The sequence below is a fragment of the Anolis carolinensis genome, chromosome 3 (genome assembly GCF_035594765.1).
Source record: "Anolis carolinensis isolate JA03-04 chromosome 3, rAnoCar3.1.pri, whole genome shotgun sequence".
NCBI classification, from domain to species: domain Eukaryota; kingdom Metazoa; phylum Chordata; class Lepidosauria; order Squamata; family Dactyloidae; genus Anolis; species Anolis carolinensis.
Window position 1 is genome coordinate 225,804,357 of NC_085843.1, and position 26,242 is coordinate 225,830,598.

At 38.3% G+C, this 26,242-nt stretch overlaps 1 protein-coding gene across 9 annotated transcripts in view; it reads right to left on the bottom strand.

Moving 5' to 3' along the window:
- add3 (adducin 3) overlaps positions 1-26,242 on the bottom strand; it is a 166,219-nt gene that overhangs the window by 25,454 nt on the left and 114,523 nt on the right. For all 9 annotated transcript variants that reach the window (XM_008106613.3, XM_062976269.1, XM_062976270.1 and 6 more), the window contains one exon: positions 7,761-7,981. In XM_008106613.3, the coding sequence (XP_008104820.1) occupies positions 7,761-7,955 (195 nt within the window). In that variant the 5' untranslated portion in view covers positions 7,956-7,981. The remainder of the gene's footprint in view (positions 1-7,760; positions 7,982-26,242) is intronic.

Here is a 26,242-nt window from a genome sequence, read left to right on the forward strand (position 1 = left end):
ATTGTTGAATTGTATACAAGGACATTTTGAAACAGTTCAACATTAAATTACCATATATACTCGAAGATTAGCCGAGTTTTTCAGCCCATTTTATGAGCTGAAAAAGCCTCCCCTGGCTTATAATCGGGTCAAGGCCATGCCGGCAGTGGAACCTGGAGGCCATTGCTTGCAATATATGATATATTTATTTCTCATCTTACCCTCCCTTATCAGTGTTTACTTTTCCAAAGACTCCCTCGCTCTTAAGCAAGGAAATGTTTTGAAAAGGGAAATAAGCCCTTGCAAGCCAGGAATAAAATATGTGTGTGTGTGTGTGTGTGTGTATACACACACACACACACACACTAATCTTATAAAAGCATTTCCCCCTGAAATATTTGTTAATTTCTGCTATAGGTATATAAGCATTTCTCCTTGCAAGCCTTTGCAATCCCTATATACCTTTATATTTGTATCTATCTATTTATATACATTAATTTTATATATGAATTTCTCCCTCATATGTTTGCAAGTCTTTAAAAATCCTATATACATATAGATATCTAGAGATTTCCATGTACAATAGAGTCTCACTTATCCAATATAAACGGGTCGGCAGAACGTTGGATAAGTCAATATGTTGGATAATAAGGAGAGATTAAGGAGAAGCCTATTAAACACCAAATTAGGTTATGATTTTACAAATTAAGCACCAAAACATCATGTTATACAACAAATTTGACAGAAAAAGTAGTTCAATATGCAGTCATGCTATGTAGTAATTACTGTATTTACAAATTTAGCACCAAAATATCACGATGTATTGAAAACATTGACTACAAAAATGCATTGGATAATCCAGAATGTTGGATAAGCGAATGTTGGATAAGTGAGACTCTACTGTACCTGTATATCTGTATCTATGTGTATACATTATTTTATATATGAATTTTCACCTCATAGAATCATAGAATAGTAGAGTTGGAAGAGACCTCATGGGCCATCCAGTCCAATCCCCCGCTAAGAAGCAGGAAATGGCATTCAAAGCACCCCCGACAGATGGCCATCCAGCCTCTGTTTAAAAGTCTCCAAAGAAGGAGCCTCCACCACAGCCCGGGGGAGAGAGTTCCACTGTCGAACAGCTCTCACAGTGAGGAAGTTCTTCCTGATGTTCAGGTGGAATCTCCTTTCCTGTAGTTTGAAGCCATTGTTCCGTGTCCTAGTCTGCAGGGCAGCAGAAAACAAGCTTGCTCCCTTCTCCCTATGACTTCCCCTCACATATTTGTACATGGCTATCATGTCTCCTCTCAGCCTTCTCTTTTGCAGGCTAAACATGCCCAGTTCTTTAATTGCCTCACATTTTTGCAAGTTTTTGCAAATCCTATCCATATATAATTATCTACGGTATATACAGATATATGTCTCTCTATATATAGGGCTTGTAAATATTGCAGGGGAAATGCGCGCGCGCACACACATAGAGATTTCTATATATATATATATATATATATATATATATATATATATATATAGGGCTTGCAAATATTGCAGGAGAAAATGCACATATATAGAGAGCATTTGCAAACGTTTTAGGGGAAAATGCATATGTGAAATTAGTATATATAATTATAGATCTATATCTAGCTCTGCATTGTTTATGTAGGCATTGAATGTTTGCCTGTTACTATGTTGGAAGCTGGCCTGAGTCCCCAGGGGGAGATAGGACAGGGTACAAATGAAGTTATTATTATTATTACTACTATTGTTATTATAAAGTTATTAATACCATATTGTTTTTGTTGACCCTACTTTTCCACTTACAGAGCTAGTTTACTGTTTTTCTTTGAAATACAGTAAATATTCAAAAAACTTTAACCTATTGATGCCTCAAAATAATTTCATTGGGATCTATTTTCATTCTGAAATTTACCAGTAGCTGCTGCATTTTCCATCCTCAGCTTATACGCGAGTCAATAAGTTTCCCCAGTTTTTTTGTGGTAAAATTAGGTACCTTGGCTTTTATTCGGGTCGGCTTATACGGTAATTATAACTTTTAACAACATTAAGTTAAGTTTGAATAAATATATACAATTCTGCTCTTCATTTTTTGAACTGATCTATGTGATCAGTCTATAGTTACAAAATAAATAATACAATAAAATAAACAGAACTTCAAATCACATTGAGATGAGACTCCCAAGCAAGGTGGAGAAGTAACCAAACAAAATTCTGATTAAAATCGCTTAATTTAACATTTACATCTCTAGTAAGTATTGCTTGAAGAGTAGTGTGCACTTATGATAATTTGCCTTAATTAATTCTTCAGGCTTGCCTGCCCCAGCTCCATCCCCATGAGCAGAGTCTCACTCAGCCTGTCTTTGTGTATCATGTAACTTAAATCTGATGAGAAACAGAAACTGAAATCCCAGAACATGAAGTAAGAAGTAGCTATTACTGCTCAGTATTGAACAGACGAGAGCCATGTCCACGAAATGAAGAAATTCAATTAATGCTTATGTTTGATTATGCATATTTTAATGAGTGTGAATGTAACAGAACCCTGGGGGAGAAGAGCGGCATATAAATAAATAAATACATTCATTTTTATAATACAGTACTTGTTCTGGAAGTGGGTGTAGTTCTTGGCCTCTCCAAGCAGAATCTTGGTGCCAAACACTGACACGTGTTATTGCTCTAAGATAAGCTTTATTGTTGGCAAATGATGCAGCAGATGATGTACAGCTGATAAGCTCTTTTGCCAATGGAATCCTCTGTTCTCTTACAGCAAAAGGTAATGCATCTGAGGAAGTAGACGAAGGGCTTGTCTACATGAGCTTAAGAATCTGCAATCAACATGCAGTCACTCCTGGCTTTCTTCATGCAGTTTTGTCACTTCAAGTACATATTGCAAAGAAAATCAGGTTAGCCAGGTTTAGTCCTACATTATGAAAAGTTGGGGGATGCTTCAGAGTTTGTCTGCTGTCCTATGGGCTCCTGCTGCAGGGACAAATTGGGCATTATCGCCACTGTTGCTGCTGCCAGACAGCCACAGAGCTCCATAAGATGCCCTGGCCGTTCCGGGGGCATTGTGCTGATATTGGCAAAGGTGTCTGCACGAATAGGGAGAAGAAAGGGAGTGATCATCCCATTCCTTCTCCCTGGTTGCACAAGCATCTCTGCTCTGCACTCCCCTGGATAAAATGACCAGTGGAAATGAGCTCTACACTTATTTCTCTCAGTTTCAAAGGTGCCACAAATTCCCTAAACTAATTCTACCCAGACTATCCGTGGTTGCCGGATCCAATTCAATTTCCATAGCTGGTTATGTGGAACCCCTGCAGTTGTGTGCATGCTCCGCTCCAGGATGGGTTCAATGGAAGATGGGATTCTAAGGGTTATATAGTGCATAAGCAAACAATGCTAAGTAGTAAGTCTATTCTGACTCCCACTCATTAGCTATAAAACTGTGTGAGCAGGTTAACGACAGAGGGGTTCCCAACCTTCATGCCTTTTCCCTGCCTAAAACTGCCCAGCTACCATAAAACAAAAAGGATCAAATCAGGTCACGCGCACACAAAAATGAAAAGACACACAAAGGAACAAAAACAAAAGGAATATTCCTAACAGGCTATGAATGCCAGTACAGTCATACTGAACAAAGCTTTGTAGAACCTGTGAGATCTTGTAACTTAAAATGTCAAAATTTCCTTTGCAAACCTAGCTTTTCATCTGCAAAGTGTCCTTATAAAGTTCAACATAATGTGATGTGGTTATAATTGTTGCAGCCTTTTATTTATACAATAAACAAAATATATTCAATAAGCAATGAGCATTTATGCATGAAGGAGTCATGACTGGTTGTGCTTTAGACTCTCTAATCTTATCTGACAGCTTCTCTATAAACAAAAACAAAAGGCATATTCTCAACAAGCAATGAAATCAACAAGTCCCAAACATTATAATACAAATTGTCACCTAAGTATTCACATTCTTAGCTTTGTAAAATATTTGACCACTGTAAAATAAAAGGTAGATGAGTGGTCTATACCATAAACTAGGAATTCTGGATATCCCACTGTCTAGGCAATGGCATTTTCACAGACAGAATGTCTAGCTCTTTGAATAATGTCCTCAGGCTCTACTCAGCAAAGAGTCTTAATTATTTGTAGGACACTATTACAGGCTGCCTGAGAAAGTGACAGGTCACTGACGTTCTACTGGAACACGCTGTTCTGGCTATAAAACAACAATCTACACTTAGTTCCCTTACACACAGCCATATAACCCAGAATATCAAGGCAGAAAATCCCAGAATATCTGCTTTGAACTGGGTTATCTGAGTCCACACTGCCATACAGTCCAGTTCAAAACAGAAAATGTGGGATTTTATTCAGCTGTGTCGGAGGGGCCAAAGACAGGCTATACAGCAAGAAACCACAAGCATTATCCCTGGCAATCCCATGTACTATTTACAAGTGGGCAGTTTTCCTGGTCCCTCAATATTCCAACATAGCTATACCTGTATAACAAAATAGGCATTCTCATCTTTTTTTCTCATGTGTAGTAGCTCCTTTGTCTGGGACAGATAAATCAATTAAAAGGGCAGTCTTAAGAACTAACTTCCTCCACACCATCACCTGTCCCTGTGCTTGAACTAGTTTATACAATGAAATAAAATTCTTCTTGCATATCTGAACCTACTGTACTCAACTAAAGAGTGGGAGGAATATCACTCATTTGCAATCTTTATACCTTTAACTGGATATTGTTTGCATTGGTCTCTGCATAATACGGACACATACCGTAACTCCTGAACTGCTAGGCCTTCTGAACTCATTTTATGATAACTAAACTACCCTTTTCTTTGTGCCTGCATGCATGAATGTTAGTGTCAGTCAAATAAAACGAAGTTTCTTGTGCATCTGGTAAAGTGGATCTGGACCATTTATTTTTTTTCGTGTCAGGAGCAACCGAAGTTGCTTTTGGAGTGAGAGAATTGGCTGTCTGCAAGCACGTTGCCCAGGGGACGCCCGGATGTTTTTGATGTTTTACCATCCTTGTGGGAGGCTTCTCTCATGTCCCCGCATGGAGCTGGAGCTGATAGAGGGAGCTCATCCGCACTCTCCCCAGGTGGGATTTGAACCTGGCAACTTTCAGGTCAGCAACCCAACCTTCCAGTCACTTAGTCCACTACGCCATCTGGGGGCTCCGATCTGGACCATGAAAGCTTACAAATAAAAAAGCCTATGACTAAAATTCTAATTTCAGAGGAAAGGCTATTTTGGTTTGTTATGGAAAATACGGAGTTTAGACACCCTAAAACAGGGGTGAGCAACTGTGGAAAGCTAGAAGGATGCATTCATTTTCTCAGAAACTTCTGAGGATCATCTCCAAATGCCTCCACTAATGTATGGAGGTATTTTTGCTATATTTTTGGGTTGCAACAATTGTTTTTTTACTCTCTGGCAGGCACAGGAAGTCTCCAAATCTAGTGGAAATTCCTTCCACACCACGCTGAGTCCATTTAGCAGCATTCTGGAGAGGATACACACACACACACACCACAGCATGAATATATGCAAATGCTTTCTATGAATTAAAAGAAGCATTGAAAAGTAGAGGTTTAACTTCATAGTTTTCTCAGTACCATCTAATAATGAATAAAGAGTAGCAAAATGAGAAGACCTTGTGTACAATTCACAGATTCCCCATGCATGCGCCTTTGGTTTGTTACACGTTTTGCAGAAATTTTTGTACAAGTAAAATTGGCTCAAGATAGGGGGGCTGCCCAGTGATTTCTTTTTCTTTCTTTCTTTCTTTTTGTATATAAGAAAAGCATCTAAGAAAACGTGTTATATTTCTAAAGAGATTTCTGTCCATAGCAGCTGAGTTAGTCTTGCCCCATGTTTACTAAATTCACAGAGTACAATACTAGCTTCAGGGTAACACTATGTATGGATTGCTCTAAATCCAATTTTGGATACACAAATCCATTCTTAAATGACATGTGTATTGTACTGACAGAATTCACATGAAAGTTAAAAAAGCAATATAGAAAAATCAAATGAGTTTACACTGAAAATTTAGAAGGGCATTTTAATCATAATTTCAAATAAAGAGTTCTCTCTGTTGGCTGAATTTAATCAAAAGAATCCTGCTGTTTTTGCTAGCAGAAAATTAAATGTTAAATAACTGCCTCCATAAGCATAATACTATAATTGCCCATTGTAGTGGTTAGACTCCAGGGTTTTAATCCTCTCTCTGCCAAAGAATACCCCTCGGTCGACTATAGGCAAGTAATACTTTCTCAGCCTCAGAGGAAGACAAAGACAAAACCCATCTGGACCAACTGTGCCTTGAAAACCCTGTACTAGATATGCCTTAAGGATGCCATAAGTTGAAAATGACTTGAAGGCACAAAACAACAAGCAACGTATATTGATTTTATAATATCTAATAACTGTAAATATTTCAAAGAAGATCAGTAGCCTACATATTTCAGATACTGTCTCAACATATGCAAACATATTGAGAGTATTAAAATTCTACTATATTGGGATTCCCAATATAATATACATAGATTGCCTGTTGTCTCCTTCATTTGACTAGCCCATCATATAAACAAATAGATAATTCAGTCCATTTGTTAGCACCTTTTAAATGTCACCATGAACCTCTGATTACTAGTTCTTTTTAATACCTTCTAACAGTACATCACATGGGGAAAATATCTCTCTTACATACAGGACTACCATAATGCACTACTGACACATATGACTATAATTCAGAGTATGAATTTTGTTGTTACTGGATGTAATCATTTTACAAGTCAAAGCATGAATAATTTTACATCCAGTAACATAACACAATTCATATTTTGAATTTCATGACTGAATTTAAAAAAATAATTTACATGCTCAGAAGTTTTTAAAATGTCAATTACACTACTTTAACAATGCAATCCTATCCACTTTAACCTAGAAGCAAGGCTCATGATGTTCCACTGTCCATTTAGGCAGCAGTGCTAGGCACATAGAAACATAGCTGAAATAGAAAACTACATTTTATTTTATAAAAGGATGGCTCATGTTAATTGTGTTATGCCTTATGATCAGATATAATGTGTGTGAACTGAAAAGCAGAAAAACAAGATCTGTTATGCATTATGATAAACTACAATTTCTCTTGGACCCTTGACAGAACTGAAACTGCCATAACTACAATTAGTAGGTGCAGTGAACTCATAATGGAGGTTACATTAAGCTGGTATTCTAAAACATTCTCCAAAGGATAGTGTAAAATATAGTTTATCCTTACCAACAAAACAGATCATGTGAAGGCATTTGAAGCAGTATTTGCACACAGAATTTAAAGTAAAAGTAGAACAGCATGTAAACCTCCCAACAGTTTCTATCTAGTCAGTGATTTCCCCCTCTTTTGCTTGTGTCTCAGCAGCAACCAAATGCCATGTAGTTGGGAAGCTACTTTTGTGCAGTGTTAATGAAGCATAGCATTAAGAGAAAAAAAAGGGAAACTCCAGATAAAGGGCTGTTTGTTTGCACATAAACACTGTGCAAACAAAATACTGTACAAACTATGTGCTCATGAAAAGTTACAGTCCTGAGATATTCTCTCTTGCTGTGATGCAGCCCTGGAGGTTTCACCTCTTTGTTCCATTTGTTCTTGTTTCATACATATTTTTGAAATAAGCACATAAGATGCAAATCTCCAAAAATAAAGAAACACTGTTGCATTTCCTTTCCACTTTGAATCCTACTCACGGGACTCTGCAGTATCTGTGTGACTCTCTTCCTTTGTTCCATCATGTTGAAGTCTTGCCGGAGGTCAGGAGACATATTTCTTTCACGGATGTAGTCAGGGTCATTTTCATTGATGCGGTCAAAATATCTCTCTTTGTGAGGCATGCTGGGTGGTGGAGGGGTTGTGATTACCCCCTGGTTGGTCTCCGTGCTCATGTTTCAATTTATGCTGTTTTCTTCACCTGCAACAATAAGATGTTGGGGAGATTTAATAGAATTTAAAAACAAGCCATCAGATCAACTTTACAAGCATGGATGTTTAAAATCTGCCCTCCTCCTTAGAGGAAAGAGTTAGACAGAAATGTAGCCAGACCCACCAGCTTTTTAAAGAGAGATTCAAGAGTGATTTCAGGCACAGTAGATTGAGGGGGGGGGGGAAGGGGGGGGGGAGAGAGATGTTCTATAATGTGTCTTAAAAATGGCAATCATTAGTTTTTTAATAACACATTAAAACTGTACTAAAATAAACCCACTTTTACAGAAGTATTAATGAGTTAGATACCAGTTTTAACATTTTTATGTCCATTCCTTTTCTGTCTGCATGCAGAATCTTCTCTACAACCAGTAGTTATAGACAAGCAGGATCACAAAACGTTTCAACTATCTGAATTGCCTGTTGCAAACTACCAGCTGCTAAGCTGTTATATGAATGTCACAATTATCTAGCAAAGCAAATTCACAAGTGAAAAGGGCTGCTTAAACTGATCTTTCTCTGACCACCTTTCACACACGTTCAGTTGATTTCCTTTAACCAAATGCCTAAAATAAGAATGTCCTGGCTTCAAATCAGAAATTTTGGGCCAGGGTGATCCAAATGTAATGAAGGTGCTGGTGAGCACAGTCACTGAAAAGTAGGTGATGAACAATATTTGTAAATAAATTACTAAATAGGTTACACATCATTCATGATGGAGTCAATATGCCAGCAGAGCCAACACAATCCAGTGAAATCAATGGCTACTTTGATTCTGCTCGGGCAGGCCAGAAGAATATTTGTAGTACTTGGGTGTCCATGACATGACCATGATCTTCACACATCACCCCAGGACTATGGCTTTAGTGACTCCCTTTCAGGAAGAAAGTATTTATTCACTCATGAGAACCCAAAAATGAAGACCATCTTTGTACTTATCACAAGATATTGACCTCATCTGTCCTCTGAGGTCTCTGTGGTGTCCAGCTAACCTGAGTTCTCAACATGATCATCATGTGTAGGAGGTCAGAAACAGCGAGAAATCCGTACACCTTTTTTTGAAGCTTAGGACAGAAAGACAAGTCCCCTCCAATTTGTACAAATCTAGTACATGTACTGTAATTACAGTGCCTTGTAATGTAAGTAACCTTTATGCCTCTTTCTAATTCATCTGATTTAAGTTCTCTGCAGTTTCCATGACATGGAAGTGCAGATAGGCAAAGGACGCAGCATGACCACAAACAATGGCTTGGCTGTTAAAGCAAACTAGTATTTGGAGACCACTGATATTATTCACAATTTCTATCTGGAACCTGCAATGCACAAAACTTCTATCAGCACCACTTTCAAGTTCGCCTGTAGCGTCAGTGGAATAAAACATTTATTTCCTGTAAACTGTTGCCAGAAACTCACAGGAGACCACCAGATGGTGTTTAAGCCCGGAAAAGTACTTAATCAAAAAACAGCTCAGATATTGGGAAAGGATCATATGATTAGTTTAACTGAAGTATAGCTACGTTTCTGAGTATGTTTATATAGCATGGTTTCCTCCCACCTGTGCATTGCTCCAGAGATTTCCTTTTGCCCTAGCAGCAACTGAAAAGATACAGTTTGAATGTTAAATATCCTGTTGTAGAAACATTAGATTTTCTTTTAACTATCTATTAACATTTTCCTGACCAGGGATTTCACATGAATGTTGACATGATGTTTACTTATATAATTTCATTTCTTCCATTTGTATATCATTTTTTTATTTCTACCAGTAGCACATCATTACTTATGCTTTTGGCCTATGTGACAGTTAGCACGATACAGTAGCTTAAGTGTTAGATAAGGATTCCGGGAGACCAGGATGTGAAACCCAATCAGCCATGAAAACCTCCTGGGTAACTTTAGGTCACATTCTCTCAGCCCAAAAGAAAGACAATGGCAATAAACCATACAATGAAAAGCCAATGAAAGGTTCACCATACATCAAAGTCAACAACAATACAAATACCTGAGTACCATAACAGCTTCCCCAAAGAACAAGAAGCTTTCCTGCTTCTGGCAAGGGGTTGGACTGGATGGCCCATGAGGTCTCTTCCAACTTTTATTATTCTATGATTCTATGACCTGTTGAACACTCTTCCCTGTTTTCATACTATTCTTTGTTTCATTTGGATGCGTCAATATTATAAGAAAAGATTTACAGCACTAAGTATTCTTTTTCTAAATTTGCACTTCAATTATTCTTCCCTTGACACATTACAACTTGATCCTACATAGTTCATTCCAAGTTCAGAGATGCTAAAATGCACTCCAAGAACTGGTGAGTGAAAGAACCAGCCTCTACTGTGTCATCTGCACCAGCTCTTGATAAATGTCTATTGGGTAAAATTCTTATCACCAGAGAACCTTTTGCTAAACCTTCATTAACCTACTGGGTCACCATGGCTAAGTTACACATGTCTCAGCCCCAGAAAAAACCTGTGATAGGGTCAACGTAAGTTGGAAATGACATGAAGACACACAACAACAGCAACAAAAAACATTAGAAATAAAATAAAAATGTCTTTAAGATTTCCTGTTCTTTTTACAACAGCTCCCATGTTAACAAAGAAGTATTTTAACAGAAATTGATTAGAGATTTAGTCCCCACTCTGTAGCAATGCTTGAAGATATGCATAAAATTGCTTTAACTCCACATTCCACCTCCAAATTGCTCACTTTCATCACCTTTTCCTGTTTGAGACATTTGAGTGTTAATGTTGCTGCCTCAGCCTCTGAAATCTCTTCCTCTTGTCTCTTGTATTCTGAATAATACACATTACTTGCTTTAATTTTATTTCATCAATGTATAAGCATGGGTTACAGTACAACTTAAAACAGGTTTTATCTTGCTATATCATCTTGTTCCTCCTATTGCAGTTCTCAACCTGTGGGTCCCCAGATGTTTTGGCCTTCAACTCCCAGAAATCCTAATAGCTGGTAAACTGGCTGGGATTTCTGGGAGTTTTAGGCCAAAACACCTGGGACCCACAGGTTGAGAACCACTGTCCTATTGGGATATATAGGCTCTTGACATCTGAACTGGTAGACCAATTTTCCACAGAAATACATCAAACTGTCACTTATTTCCACACATGCATATTCAAGAATCAATTCACAATCTTATTCTCAATAAAATATTTTATCTGTCTTTTCTGTGAAACACCCAAAGAAACAAAAAAAATCACAGAATGGGAAAAGATTTGAAGAGTCATCTAGTCCAACACCCATCATGTAGGAATAGACAATAAAAGGACTTCTCAAAGAATGAGCCTTTAAGATGTTTAAAGACATCAAAATCTCTTGATTCTGCTAACTAGAAATGTTGGTTTTCATCTTTTCTTGCATCTCAGTCATTCTCTTTGCTTAGCTAAATGCAGTTAGGGATGGTAAAATGCAGCATACGAGACTGTTTTCGTGACCCCAAAGCGGTGCACTCGCTTCAAATACCCATCCGTGTGTGTGGACGATTCTCTCTTGTCCACTTCCAGTATGCCTCCTGATTCAGAGGAAGAGCTCTTTAAGGCCTAAAATACCCTGTCTGAGAGTGGGGGAGGATATATGATAAAATGTCACCCAGGGGTTAGGGCATTTTGAATTTATTTTTTTAATGGAGGAGCAGAGTGCAGTTGAGTGCAGTCTGTGAAGTCCTGACTTTGGGTGGTTGCTCAACCTGGCTTTATTTGCAATGGTTCACATTACATGTTGTCTCTTTATTCAATTATTGTTCTCATAACAAGTAATGATAAATCTATTCCGTCTGTTTACCAGAAAGTTAGCACTTCTTGTTAAGTTCTGACACAAGAGGGGGGGGGGGTCAGATTTCAAATATACTAAAATCAATAGCAACGATCATACAACAGAAAAGCAGAAGCAGGAATTTTCTTGTTAATATACACTTAGTATTAAACATCTACCCCAAACCATTCTCTGATTTTAGCTATAACTGAAAAGCTGCTGAATTAATGTGATGTATTTCTCTGTTATGAATATGCCATTGAAGACTTACCCCTATTCTCCAGAATTTGGACCAGTATGTTCATTAAACAACCTCTGCTATCTTTGAGGACTTTTCTAGGAGATTAAGGTTGCTAGTGTCCCGCCCCCTCCGACCACTCTCTTTCAAATCAATTACAAATTTTCCAATTATGATTGCTAGGTTCAGTTATGCAACTGTTAACAGCAGAAGAACTCAATTTAATTACCCTTTGAACCCCACATCTCTACAAAATCAATTAGGATATGTAACCACATGACAAGTTCTATTACAAAGGAGGCAGCTTTTCCTATGAGATCAAAATAGCATTTGAGCTTTTATCCCTTCCCCCATTTGCTGAACATTTTTCACAGAGGCCAGCAGACTTAGAAACAGGGAAGGAGGGAAATAGCATTTTAGAAAGATGTCAATAGCTGCTCAGCCTTTTCAATTACCCAGACACTTTTCGCTACACTTAGAAAACTGTGTTCCACAACACATATCTATGTTTCCTACAACAAAAGGCCAAACGGTCAAATGCTGCATTGGGGAAAAACCAAAGTATTTTATTACAGATCGGCATATTTGATTGCACCCCTCAAGTTCTTCTTGCTTTGAAACCAACTGAACTGCTGAAATAGTTTTCTTTCTCTTTTAGGCTTTTGTTAAAAACCCACTTGTCCCAACATTTAACAATGGCTCTTCTTCCACAAATATATTTATACTCTTAAGCTCAGATAATTACTGTATATACTCGAGTATAAGCCTAGTTTTTCAGCCCTTTTTTTAAGACTGAAAAAGTCCCCCTCGGCTTATACTCAGGTGAGGGTCCTGGTTGGCTTATATTTCGGTCAGCTTATACTCGAGAATATATGGTACATTTATTATTTTTCTCTATTATTATTGGTATTATTACATTTATTATTTTTCTCTATTATTGTTGCTACTATTACATTTATTTTACTTTATTTTTTATTATTTTTATTATTAATACATTTATTATTTCACTCTGATTATTATTATATTTATTATTTTACTCTATTTATTACTACATTTATTATTTTCCCGTATTATTTATTATTACAGTAGAGTCTCACTTATCCAACACTCGCTTATCCAACATTCTGGATTATCCAACGCATTTTTGTAGTCAATGTTTTCAATACATTGTGATATTTTGGTGCTAAATTCATAAATACAGTAATTACTACATAGCATTACTGCATATTGAACTACTTTTTCTGTCAAATTTGTTGTTAAGCATCATGTTTTGGTGCTTAATTTGTAAAATCATAACTTAATTTGATGTTTAATAGGCTTTTCCTTAATCCCTCCTTATTATCCAACATATTCGCTTATCCAACATTCTGCCGGCCCGTTTATGTTGGATAAGTGAGACTCTACTGTATTATTATTATTATTAGTATTATTATTATTACATGTATTATTTTACTCTGTTATTATTAAAAGGATACATAAGCACATTTACATTGAAGAAGATGAGAATAATGATTTGATCAGAGTTGGACAGTCTTTATCTTAAATTTGAGCTTTATGTAAAGATTCAAAAACATTTAACCTACTGATGCCTCAATTAATGTAATTTTATTGGTATCTATTTTTATTTCTGAAATTTACCACCCTCGGCTTATACTAGAGTCAATGTTTTCCCAGTTTTTTTGTGGTAAAATTAGGTGCCTCGGCTTATATTCGGGTTGGCTTATACTCAAGTATATATGGTCATTGAATTTTAAGATTAACACAAGAAATATGGAAGAAAAAGTCTATCTAAGCACGAAACACAATAAGAAAGTCATGAAACATCATGTTGTTATGTACTTACTTGTAATAGTGAACTTGGATAGTCAACAAGTATTGGTCTACCAATGCAATGGGTCCAACCCAAAATATGAGAGTAGCTTCTACATATTAGGGGAACACCCTAGGAATGCACACATTTGTAAATTAAGAATATAAATAATGAACATCCCAACGGTCTTCCCGGGATGCATGAATCATACAGAACGTTGAAAGTCTGCAATGTGGAGGTAGGAGAAGGAAAGGAAATTAGCTTGACAGAAGCATTTGACAGCTCATGGTGAATATCCTTGAAGAGGAAGAGATTGAAGAGGTGGTAAATGTGCTGTTAATGTTGAAAATTCAGCTACTTTTCCCACTCCTGCTTATTGCTCTCACTGCTCTAAAGCACTGCTATCTCAGAAAACAGTTGGTATAAGTACAACCACCACTCAGTCTGAAGCCAGCCTTAAGGAAGTTTGATGGTAACACGAAAACATATGTCATGTATGTGTGAAAAAGACCTTGGAGTCCTCATGGACAACAAGTTAAACATGAGACTACAATGGGATACAGCGGCGAAAAAAGCCAATAGAATTTTGGCTTGCATAAATAGGGGTATAGCGTCTCGATCCAGGAAAGTCATGCTACCCCTCTATTCTGCCTTGGTCAGACCACATCTGTGTCCAATTCTGGGCACCACAGTTGAAGGGAGATGTTGACAAGCTGGAAAGCGTCCAGAGGAGGGCGACTACCGTATATACTCGAGTATAAGCCGACCCGAATATAAGCCAAGGCACCTAATTTTACGACAAAAACTGGGAAAACTTATTGACTCGAGTATAAGCCAAGGGTGGGAAATGCAGCAGCTACTAGTAAATTTCAAGAATAAAAATAAAAATAGATACCAATAAAATTACATCAATTGAGGCATCAGTAGGTTAAATGTTTTTGAATATTTACGTAAAATGTAATTTTAAAATATGACTATCCACCTCTGATTAAATCATTATTCTAACCTTCTTCAATGTACCGGTAAATGTGCTTACCTATCCTTCCAATAATAATAAATAGGGTAAAATAATAAATGTAACAGTAACAATAATAAGAATAAAATAATAAATGTAATACAGTAATAATAAATAGAGTAAAATAATAAATGTAATAATAACAAAGTAACAACAGATGTAATAATAATAGAGTAAAATACTAAATGTAATAATAATGAGTAAAATAATAAATGTAATAACAGAAACAGAGAAAAATAATAAATTTAATAACAATAAATAGAGCAACATAATAATGTAATAATAATAATAAATGTAGTAGTAGTAGTAGTAGTAGTAATAATAATAATAATAATAATAATAATAATAATAATAATAATAATAATGTAACAACAACAAAAACAATAATAATAATCAAATAATCCCCATAGATTATTTTAACTACAGTATACATTTTGGGAAAGGTGCTGTATATATATAAGTAAGAAAAAGTGAAAAAGACTGACTTGGGAAGGGGGAGGGAAAGAAGGACTGGAAATGAGAAAAAATTGGAATGGGAAGGGGTGTTTGAAACAATGGGAAAATTAGGTGGCAAGGGGGTAGTAGGACAGATTGGTGTGGAAAAGGGGCAAGAAGGGAAAGGGGAAAGATAGAGGTGGGAAAGAGAAGCTGGAAGCTAGGAAAGGTTGAGATGGAAAGGGGGATGGAAAGTGGGAAACTGCAGTGTGGAAAGGGGCAAAACTGAAATGGGAAAGAGAGGCTGGAACCTGGAAAAGGCTGGGATGGAAAGTGGAGAGAGAGGGGCTGGGAAATGGAGATAGTAAAGACTGGGATAAAAGGGGGAAACTAGAAAAAGGGAAGACTGGGGTGGGAAAGGGATGCTGTAAAAGTGGGGAAAACTGAGATTGGAAGAGAGGAAGGGGAAAGCATGGGGAGGGAAATTGTGGGTGGGGGTCCTTCCTTTGGCTCTTTGGAAGGGGTTGCTTGGGAGAGCCGCCTGTCTGCTCTACTTCCTCTTCCTCCTCCTTCTTCTCCTTTTCCCTCCTCCTCCTCCTCTCCCCGTCCCCAAAAGGGAAACCTGGAAAGCAGGGAGGGGAATAGAAGCGCAGAGGCGGCTGCTTGAACGTGGAGGGAGCATCTGCTCCACACTTGCATCCCCCTCTCTGCTCCCCCATTTCTCCTCTTCTTCCCTCTTCTCCTTCCAGATGGCCAGCTGGACGGGAGGAGGAAAAGGAGGAGAAAGGGGTGCTGCTCCGTTTCTCCTCTTCTTCCCTCTCTTCCTTTCAGATGACCAGATTGACCGGAGGAGGAAGAAAGGAGAAATGGGGGCAGGCACCTGCCATTTTTCCTCTTCTTCCTGCATGGCCAGCTGGGTGGGGGAGGATTGGCAGGAACAGTAGCCCTCGCTGCATAGGAGCCTCGCCTGGAAGCCCCTGTGCAGCTCCGTTGCTAAGCTGGCTTCGGAGCCTCACCTCCAGGCTCCGCTGCCTGGCTTGACCCGAATATAAGCCGAGGGAGGATTTTTTCAGCCCCAAAAAGGGCTGAAAAACTCAGCTTATATTCAAGTATATACGGTAAAATGATCAAGGGTCTGGAGAACAAGCCCTATGAGAAGCGGCTTAAAGAACTGGGTATGTTTAGCTTGCAGAAGAGAAGGCTGAGAGGAGACATGATAGCCATGTACAAATATGTCATAAGGAGGAGGGACCAAGCTTGTTTGCTGCTGCCCTGCAGACTAGGACGCAGAACAATGGCTTCAAACTACAGGCAAGGAGATTCCACCTGAACATCAGGAAAAACTTCCTCACTGTGAGAGCTGTTCGGCAGTGGAACTCTCTCCCCCGGAGTGTGGTGGAGGCACCTTCTTTGGAGGCTTTTAAGCAGAGGCTGGATGGCCATCTGTCGGGGGTGCTTTGAATGCAATTTCCTGCTTCTTGGCGGGGGTTGGACTGGATGGCCCACGAGGTCTCTTCCAACTCTGCTATTCTATGATTCTATGTAGGCCATTTCCACACAGCTGAATAAAATCCCACATTAGCTGTTTTGAACTGGAATATATGGCAGTGTGGTCTCAGATAACCCACTTAAAAGCAGATATTGTGGGATTTTCTGCCTAGATATTCTGGGTTACATGACTGTGTGGAAGAGCCCATAGAACTATGGTAACAAATGCGACAATCCTAAACTTCTTCAGGATAATGAGGGCACCACTGTATTTTGATTCTAGCACAGGTTAGAAATGGAAGTGGTAGTTAATGTGCTCTTCTTGTAGAAGGCAGAACGGTATTTCACATACTGAAACTCTTCCTTAGACAATGCACAGATAGATGCCTAACAATCTACATCTATGAATCCAAGATGCATCTTCTACAGCCACTGCGCTTAAATGACAAATGTCTATCCAAATAAAGACCTCCTTGGCTGTGAGGAGGACAACAGGTGGTGGGCAAGCCTAGCTTCTGTTGTTAGGGAATTCCACAGCCCGGGAGCAGTGAGTATGATGCACAATTAAAAATTCTGATGTAACGAATGATTACAAAAAGTACTAAACATCTGATAGTAGATTTGGGGTAATTTCATTCAAATGTTAACAAATTGTTTTATAATATATAAATGGTACCTCACATAAACTGTATAAAATCTTTAGTACCAACATATTCAATTTCACGAGAAGTACAACAGAGATTCATGTTGCAAAAGTTTGAAAATGCACTGTTAGTCAGCCAACACTGGAAAACTATTTTACAAAAGATAAAGGTGTGATGTCTCATGGGCCTTGTAGTCCCGTTCCTAGTACTATTGTGGCAGACGAGGAGGAAAACATGGGATTTCCACCGGTTCAGCCAGAATCGGAGCCTCTGCACCTGGAGGATGTTTGCCCTCAAGAAGTTAGCCAAACGAGCCTTGGGCAGAATTCTCCCCCGTTTTCCCGAAAGGACAATTATAATAGAGATAGAGGAGTCAGGGAGGCTAATCGCCGGAGCCTCAGAATCGCAGCCAAACAACTAGCTGATTAGGTCTGCTTCCCTTGGGAAATTCTAAGGAGTCATGCATCTGGACACAGTTGGGTTTCGCTTCTTGTTCTCCAGGGAAAGTGTTCTGTTGGCGGGAAAACAAGACCCTATATAGGGGTTTTGCCGCAAGAGGAACCTTGCGGAGTCAATTTGTTCAGCTTGAGGAGAGAGATCGTGTGTGGACTTCGTACCCCAGTTCCTTGTTTCCCGGATCGAGTTTCCAGCCTTGCCTTGTTTCACGGATCAAGTTTCCAGCCTTGCCTTGTTTTACGGACTTCTTTGGACTCAGTTCATGTTTCATGTTTGCCTCGTTTCAAGTTTTGATCTAGCCAAGAATCAAGTCTATTTTCCAGCCTTGTTGTCAAGCTACCTTGGACCTTAAAGACTCTGTCATTTCCCCACACTTTGCTCGGCAAAGTGTGTGTTTCGGTCAAGTGGATTATAACTTTGAACTTTAATATCTTATATTGGACAATACATTTCTGGACTATATTTGACCTCATCTGAAAGGTCTGCTTCTGAACTATATTCTTCACTTGTTTTTATTGACTTTATATATTTCTATAATAAAGATATTAGATAGATTCTGGTCTCTGCGCATGGTTATTGGTGCTCTGCAGCCTGGGTCCTGACAAAAGGACATATTTGGCATTAGTAATGCCTATGAACTAGTAGATATCCAGCTGGAACATATTCATGCCATAATACAATATTTTACATTTTATTTTATTACTCTTGCCTTGCACAAAACTGAGTTTTCCATTTCACTAGGAATCAAGTCTAAACATTTAACAGATATTCTAGAACTTGGTACACCACATTAATCTCTAAACTTAAATTTATGTTATGGAAGGATGGCAATTTCTTTGAAAAAGTCTATTTGATTCTTGAATAGTATAATGTTAATATTTTTCACAGTCAGCTTGCAGTTGTTGTTAGACTTTTGCATTTCTGGATTTATTCTGTATTGGTCCTAATTTGATTGTCTCATGAATAAATAGACACTTGCTATTTTTAACTGTTTTCTGTGTCAACTACATTTTCAGCTGATAAGAACAAGAATTTAAAACAAAAAATATGTTCCTTTGAATTACTGTTCATGTTTCTTTTACTCTTTTCTTTCATTTCTTTTTCTTGTCCTGGCATTGAATTGGTTATACTTCAACCAAATAATTACTAAAAACGTGTCTATTTTCTAAATGCCAGAAGAGTCAAAAATCTGAAAAATTTCACAGCACCAGCAAAAGACAGTATTCTGCTTTGCATATTTTTTTACAGGCAGTTAGTATGATTTGCATAGTGTTTTTCAGAAACATGACTGAATGCCAAGTCATAGCAGGTGAAGTTGTTCCACTAATTGTATATTTATATTCTGGAAGACTTACAAATTGAGCAAGCTTGAGCAAATTCCTTGTTGGGTTGAAGAAACAAACATTTCATACTTTAAAAATTGTTTGTATGTAGCTCACAGACAATCAGTTGTAACTTCACAGCTGGAGATGAAGAAAAGCAATATAACTGGGGACAAAATGCTGTTGTAAAAATACATAATAAACCAGAGGTTATGTAATTTTTGCTTTTTGCTGCCACAAATAAACTGACCATCAATAGCAATAGGCCATCTCTTTGTGCATGCCCCCCCCCCCCTCTCTCTCTCTCTAACATTTTTCCTTCACTCTGCTCTAGGGTAAAAGTTTTGCTTTATGCTTGGCTGCCTGCTAAGCAAACAAAAGCCAGCAAACATATCACAACTATCAGGAGAGCAGTACCTATTGTTACAAAACATCCATTAATCAGGTGACAAGCTTTCAGGACCTCTGTTTCAGCATCTACTATGAAAGCATTTGCTCCTTTCTCAAGTACTTCATGAAACTAATCACAGAGACAGGTTAAGCAAAGAAAGGATGTGTCAGCACTGCTGTTTTGTTCCTTGGTTATGGCCATTTTCCTTGCCTCCAGCTGGCACTCAAATAATAGAAATACTTCATTTCTTACATAATGGAACTCAAATCTTACTATTTAGCTTTGACTTGAACCAACCAATCCTAGAAAAACTCAATAGCTTCTCTAGCTCTACTATTACAAGCTGTCTCATGTTAGCTGCTCTTAACACATATAGTGCTACTTCATAATTCCTGAAACCACTTGTTTTTTTGATTTTCAAAAAATGAAGTGGCTACTCAGTTTCCCTTGAATACTGTCTAATGCTAAGCAGTCACTGAAAGAGAGAAATAAGTCTTCCACCACTTTATACACAGTATTTACATACTTCTTTTCCATGAAAATGTACTAGGAAACAAACTGCAGGAATTTATGCCTTAGCAAGCATGAATTAAAATTTTATCATATGCACATCTACCAATAAATTATAGATTATTTTTAAAGCTTGTCTTTAAAAAGCATACAACCAATTGCGAATCAGATATGGAAACTGGGAGAGTTCAGTGCATGGAACAATCCCCCATAAAAAAAAACAGAGGCAGTCATCATGTTACGAACAAGATAGGTTCTGCAGGTTTATTCTTAAGTTGAATTTGTTTATTAGTCGGAACAGGTACATTCTTTAAGTGTAACTCCAGACATACATACATACATACATACATACATAAAGTTTGGATAGCATAGGGAAGGATTAACAATTATGTGGTGTTTGTTTTGCTCTCTGTACCCGTTTAGAAGATTTTACCTCACTTTCTGTCCTGTGATAACTGGCTCTTGAGAAATGTGGCTTATTGTGGAAAGCTTTATTGTTGATAAAGCTTCAGTGGATAACTCTTTCAGGAGTGAATTTCCCTTTCTGGGAGTAGATTTAACTCACTTCCTGTTGTCTCACTCCTGTTATCTTATGAGTCGTTTGTAAGTCAGATGGATGTCTGTAACTCGGGGATTGCCTGTACAATTAATTGTGACTTTTTAGCTTTAAAAAGGGGGAAATAGGAGCATACATTACACATTTTAATAAAACTATGTCTGGAATTCAAAACTGGGGAAGGAGGATATTATGTTTCTTATTGTATTAAAACCCAGGATGATCCCCTAACGCTCTACTCTGCGAGAATCAGGACCATATTAATGGAAGTACTTTAGTTAATGGAGCCTCCAGTGGCTCAGTGTGTTAAAGCGCTGAGCTGCTGAACTTGCAGACCAAAAGGTCACAAGTTCAAACCCGTGGAGCTGAATGAGCGCCCGCTGTTAGCTCCAGCTTCTGCCAACCTAGAAGTTCGAAAACATGCAAATGTGAGTAGATCAATAGGTACCTCTCCGGCGGGAAGGTAACGGCGTTCCATGCAGTCATGCCGGCCACATGATCTTGGAGGTGTCTACGGACAACGCCGGCTCTTGTGCTTAGTAATGGAGATGAGCACCAACCCCCAGAGTCGGACACGACTGGATTTAACATCAGGGGAAACCTTTACCTTACTTTAGTTAACACATAGTTAAATTTATCCTCTGCCACAAGACTTGGTAAGCATCATGCTTGAATGATGCTTTTTCTTATGCTTCTATGTTATTCATGTTCTTACGTGTGTTCAGATACATCTTGATATGCTAACAAATACACACATTTGTTGCTTTCATCTTATCCCTTCATAAGAATCCCTTGTTTAGGAAAGGAAAAGCTTCTCCGCTAACTCCAACAAAAAGGCTATCTAGTATACCATTGCATTACCAAATGAGATAGGCATTAGGAAAATAGCTGACTTTCGTTATTGTTTCCTTCACACAGTATGGGGTTCTGGAAGTAGCATACAGTTGTCACTGAGTTTTAGAAACACAGATTTTAACATTAGTTCATATTATCATCACACAGCTGGATAATTTAAGATTAGAATTTGGATCTGGATGATAGCTACCTTTTAATTTATTATAATTTTGGAGAAATCCTTTCTTCTCTGACACATATCTGTCCCTCCCTTGCTTTTCAGCTCACAAGGATACTCTATTCCCTAGACTTAAAATTCCCATTATTCATACTAGGTTCATTATGTTTTGGTTAAAGGCATTATTCTGGATCCTGCTCAACCAGATTACAAAAACCCAAGTCTCATGAACAGATAGACTGAGAGCAGTATCTATACCACACATCTCAAGTAATACTGCAGAACAGTTCATCTACAGAGAGTGATTTGAAACATATTTAGAGATGTATTTTCTAAGTAAGTGAGATGATATTTCATTAGATTGACTGCTTCATCCACCTTTCTTTGTTGTATCCATCATACATCTCAAGGATCTGATTCACATATCTGGGAAGACATGCTCTCAGCCTTGCAAACAACTGCCTTTTCTTTAAGAATTCAGAGACTACTGAAATGCTTAGCTCTAAGGCTTGCCTCAACACTAGACATATCATTTTTGAATGTATGTTAGGAGACACAACACAGATTCATTTGGGACAGATCTGGGTTCAAAGAGAAGAAAAGCGCCACTACATTGTTCCCCACCGTGCTCCGTGATGAAAAAGAAGGTTTGCATGCTTTGAATAAGTAAAGTGATTATCTGAGGAGCCACACAAGATAAACTTTTAAACAGACTTCAGTATCTTAGAACAGCTGTCAAAGGTTTGTTTATCTGAAAAGTGCCATTGAAAGATTTGTAGTTTCACAGAACAGTTTGTCTATCCTAAGGCTAAACAAATGAATTAGTAATATTAGTAATACACGGTTTTGAAATGCAAAGATACAGGATGATGGTTGCCTGGCTCGATAGCAGTATGTATAAAAAAGATCTTGGAGTCCTCATGGACAACAAGTTAAACATGAGCCAACAATGTCATGCGGCAGCTAAAAAAGCCATTGGGATGTTGGCCTGCATAAATAGGAGTATAGTGTCTAGATCCAGGAAAGTCATGCTACCCCTCTATTCTGCCTTGGTCAGACTACACCTGGAATACTATGTCCAATACTGGGCACTGCGATTGAAGGGAGATGTTGACAAGCTGGAATGTGTCCAGAGGAGGGCAACTAAAATGATCAAGGGTATGGAGAACAAGCCCTATGAGGAGTGGCTTAAAGAGCTGGGCATGTTTAGCCTGCAGAAGAGAAGGCTGAGGGGAGACATGATAGCCATGTATAAATACGTGAAGGGAAGTCATAAGGAGGAGGGAGCAAGCTTGTTTTCTGCTGCCCTGCAGACTAGGATGCGGAACAGTGGCTTCAAACTACAGGAAAGGAGATTCCACCTGAACATTAGGAAGAACTTCCTCACTGTGAGAGCTGTTCAGCAGTGGAGCTCTCTGCCCTGGACTGTGGAGGCTTTTAAACAGAGGCTGGATGACCACCTATAGGAGACGCTTTGAGCACGTTTTTCCTGCTTCTTGGCAGGGGGGTTGGTCTGGATGACCCACGAGGTCTCTCCCAACTCTATGATTCTATTAATCATAGAGTTGTATTAATGATTTTATTTAATAGAGTTTAAGACTAGACACCCCAAAACAGTTCAGTGTTCACAGCAAAATGATTTGTATAGGTAGCAAAGCCACAAGCTCTTGGACTCAGCTACTTTCTCACTCCCTCAAATAAATTATTTACAAGAACTGTGACTGATGACACAGGAGAATATTGGGTTAGAATTGGCCACAATAATTTAAGAACAGAAATCTGCAATGCAGCAGTACACCCACATGCAGGCACCAAAATAGAGGAACTAAGTTAGGCCAAGTCTTTTGAGGTAAGCTGACTCCTTTGGTTCTGAACAGGGAAGGGTCCCTTCTCTATTCATCATCACTGAACACCCTTACAGCATGGTGAGGATGCCAGCAATTCCTTTAAGCAATGCTGATTAGCACTTTTAAAGAGGGTTCAAGCATAGAAAAAGGAACCTTCTGCTTTACCCCTCATGGTAACTCACCCTATGATACCTCAGGAAGGACCTTGACACTCTACCAGTTATAACAAAAAACAATGTATGAAACCTCATACAGAATTGGGACCTATGTCCAAAGCCAATCCAAGCATGGTAAAACAAAAATCTTACTCAACTCCAAAGGCAATTAGATACAGCTCATGCTATAGGCACAAAAAGTGGGGAGAAGCAGAGGAGAAAAGTGGTGGACTTCTTGTTTGCTCTGCCTTAAATAATGAAGCCAGACTTCAGCTTGTGGAAAGTAATGTCCCCCAGGACCCTCTGTACAACACCATTCTAGCAATAGGCATGAGATGGCAAAACCACTTGCAATTAAGGACTGGGGGGTGAAGTATTCTTTTAGTGTTTCCCTCCATTAGGTTGACTGCAAAGAGGTCAAGGAAAAGAAGAATTAAGCTACTTTTGCACAGCACTGAAACAAACACCTAGCTTTTTTGGTGCTGATCTTAACATAAAATGGCCTTGGAACAAGGCATAATGTTCATTCTCTCTTAATTCATTATTCCTGCAAAAACATTGGTTCAGACATCCCAGGCTGGTAAGCCATCAGTAATGGGCTGCAGGTCACATAACCCGTGGAAAATTATGCAATACAAAACCAATACAAAGCATCCGAAAGTTCAAATGTGAACATTTGGGGGGGGGGGGGGGGGACAGGGGACCCTTGCAGTTCAGTGGCTTGAAAAGTGGTTTTCAGAGATGGCAGCATCTCTCTTTGCTTGAACAGAAAGAATTTGCTGCAGTCTTGGCAGCAGAAGCACTGGCGCACAGAAACAGCCAGTTTCAGTTTTTGTTTCTCATGACCTAGCTTTATTTTCACTGTACTTAATTCAGTTTGAACAAAAAGTAAACATAAAAGAAAAGAAAGGCAAGGGGGAAATAGATTGGAGTGACAAAGGGGTGGGGTACGGGAACCCAACTGTGTCTTTGAACTCTTCCAACTTCCTGGAACATTTTGCATCTCATATTGAATAACATTACATTTATCATTTAAAATAAAAACATTCAAATTAGTGAAACAACTTGTTTTTTATATACTCCCCCCCCCCCCCCCCCCCAGTATTAACATATTTGTATTCTGCTATTTCTCACTGTTAGTAAATAAAAAAAATATTGCTGGAAATTTTATTTTGTATCAGTGCGCAATTTTACATAATTTTGCATATGTTCATCTGTAGATAAATTTGTACTGAAATAACAATTTTCTTCACTTCTTACAGCTATAATTTGTTTCCACTGAGATAAATAGAATAAAAAAGAACAAAACATTAATTAGGTTGTTCTTAGATGCCAGGAATTAGGAAGTTTGTAAATATGTGCCTTTTCTGAAGAACTTTCTAGACACCTAAAACCTTTTGCACAATTAAGAACAGTTATTTCGGTTTTTCCAAAGTTGTTCTATGCAGGCATGGAGGTGGGGATCCATTTGTTGTTTCGATAAACATGCAACTCATATATTAGCTCTAATTCAGAGTTAACTAGATTGGTTTTGTCAGGAATGTCATGTCTTTGTACATATGCCTTATATAATAACTCTCTCTGTTGAGAATAATTAATAATAAGAGCAATATTGAGAGATGCTCTGGTTTTTCTCAATATTTCTAGCAGTGTGCCTTTACCTACTGCATTACTGTCATAACATAAAGTCTTATGATTTACAGTGGTCTTGCCCATCCTTAGAAATGTCACAGCAAAAACAGCTGCCTTCTTGTTCAGAGTGCAGGTTCAAAAGTTGGGAAAGGCAAGCAACTCAGATAACAGGCACATAGCAACTGGCAGATTTTGCAAATGTTTACATGAACAACTGAACGTGGACAACACTGCTGTAGAATGTACCGCACTCTTTTTATAGTACAAGCCTTTGGACTTCCTCTTCTTTATCTACATATTCTCTGGGCTAATCTTTAACTTTTACAAGTCACCAATAAGATTACCAAGACAAAAGTGCTGCCAAGTATTCTGAAATGCTGCCACCTTGTGAACTTTTGGCATTCCATTAACTGATGTATGCCATCTTGAAGGCCAATACTGTATTTTAAAGCAAAGGTTGTAACTGAGAACCTACAGTAGGGACACAACTGCAGAAGAGTCCTGAAAGGGCTGTGAGCAGAGCAAGCCAAAATCTTCCAAATCTAACATGAAGGAAGTGTCTGATGTTATTGTTCATATTCACTGTTCAACCATCTGGAAATGGCAGTTGCTGGAATGAGGACATGATGAATACACCAAGGGTTTGCGCCAGCCCAGCTTTTCAGTTCAAAAGAATCTTGTTTTCTCTGGTCTGTGCTGTATCAAGCAATTTGAAATTGGTATTATCAGAGCAAAATAATGTTAAGTAAACAAGTTATCTGTGTATATTTTTCCAATCAATATACAGATTTACTAAATAACTGATATCCTGTTTCCCCCAAAATAAGACCTACCCTGCAAATATGACCTATCATGATTTTTCAGCATTTCTGAGGATGCTCGAAATATAAGCCCTATTTCAAAAATAAGCCCCAGATATAGCTCATTTAAAAAGTCAATTTAGAAAAATAAGACTGTCCCTGAAAACA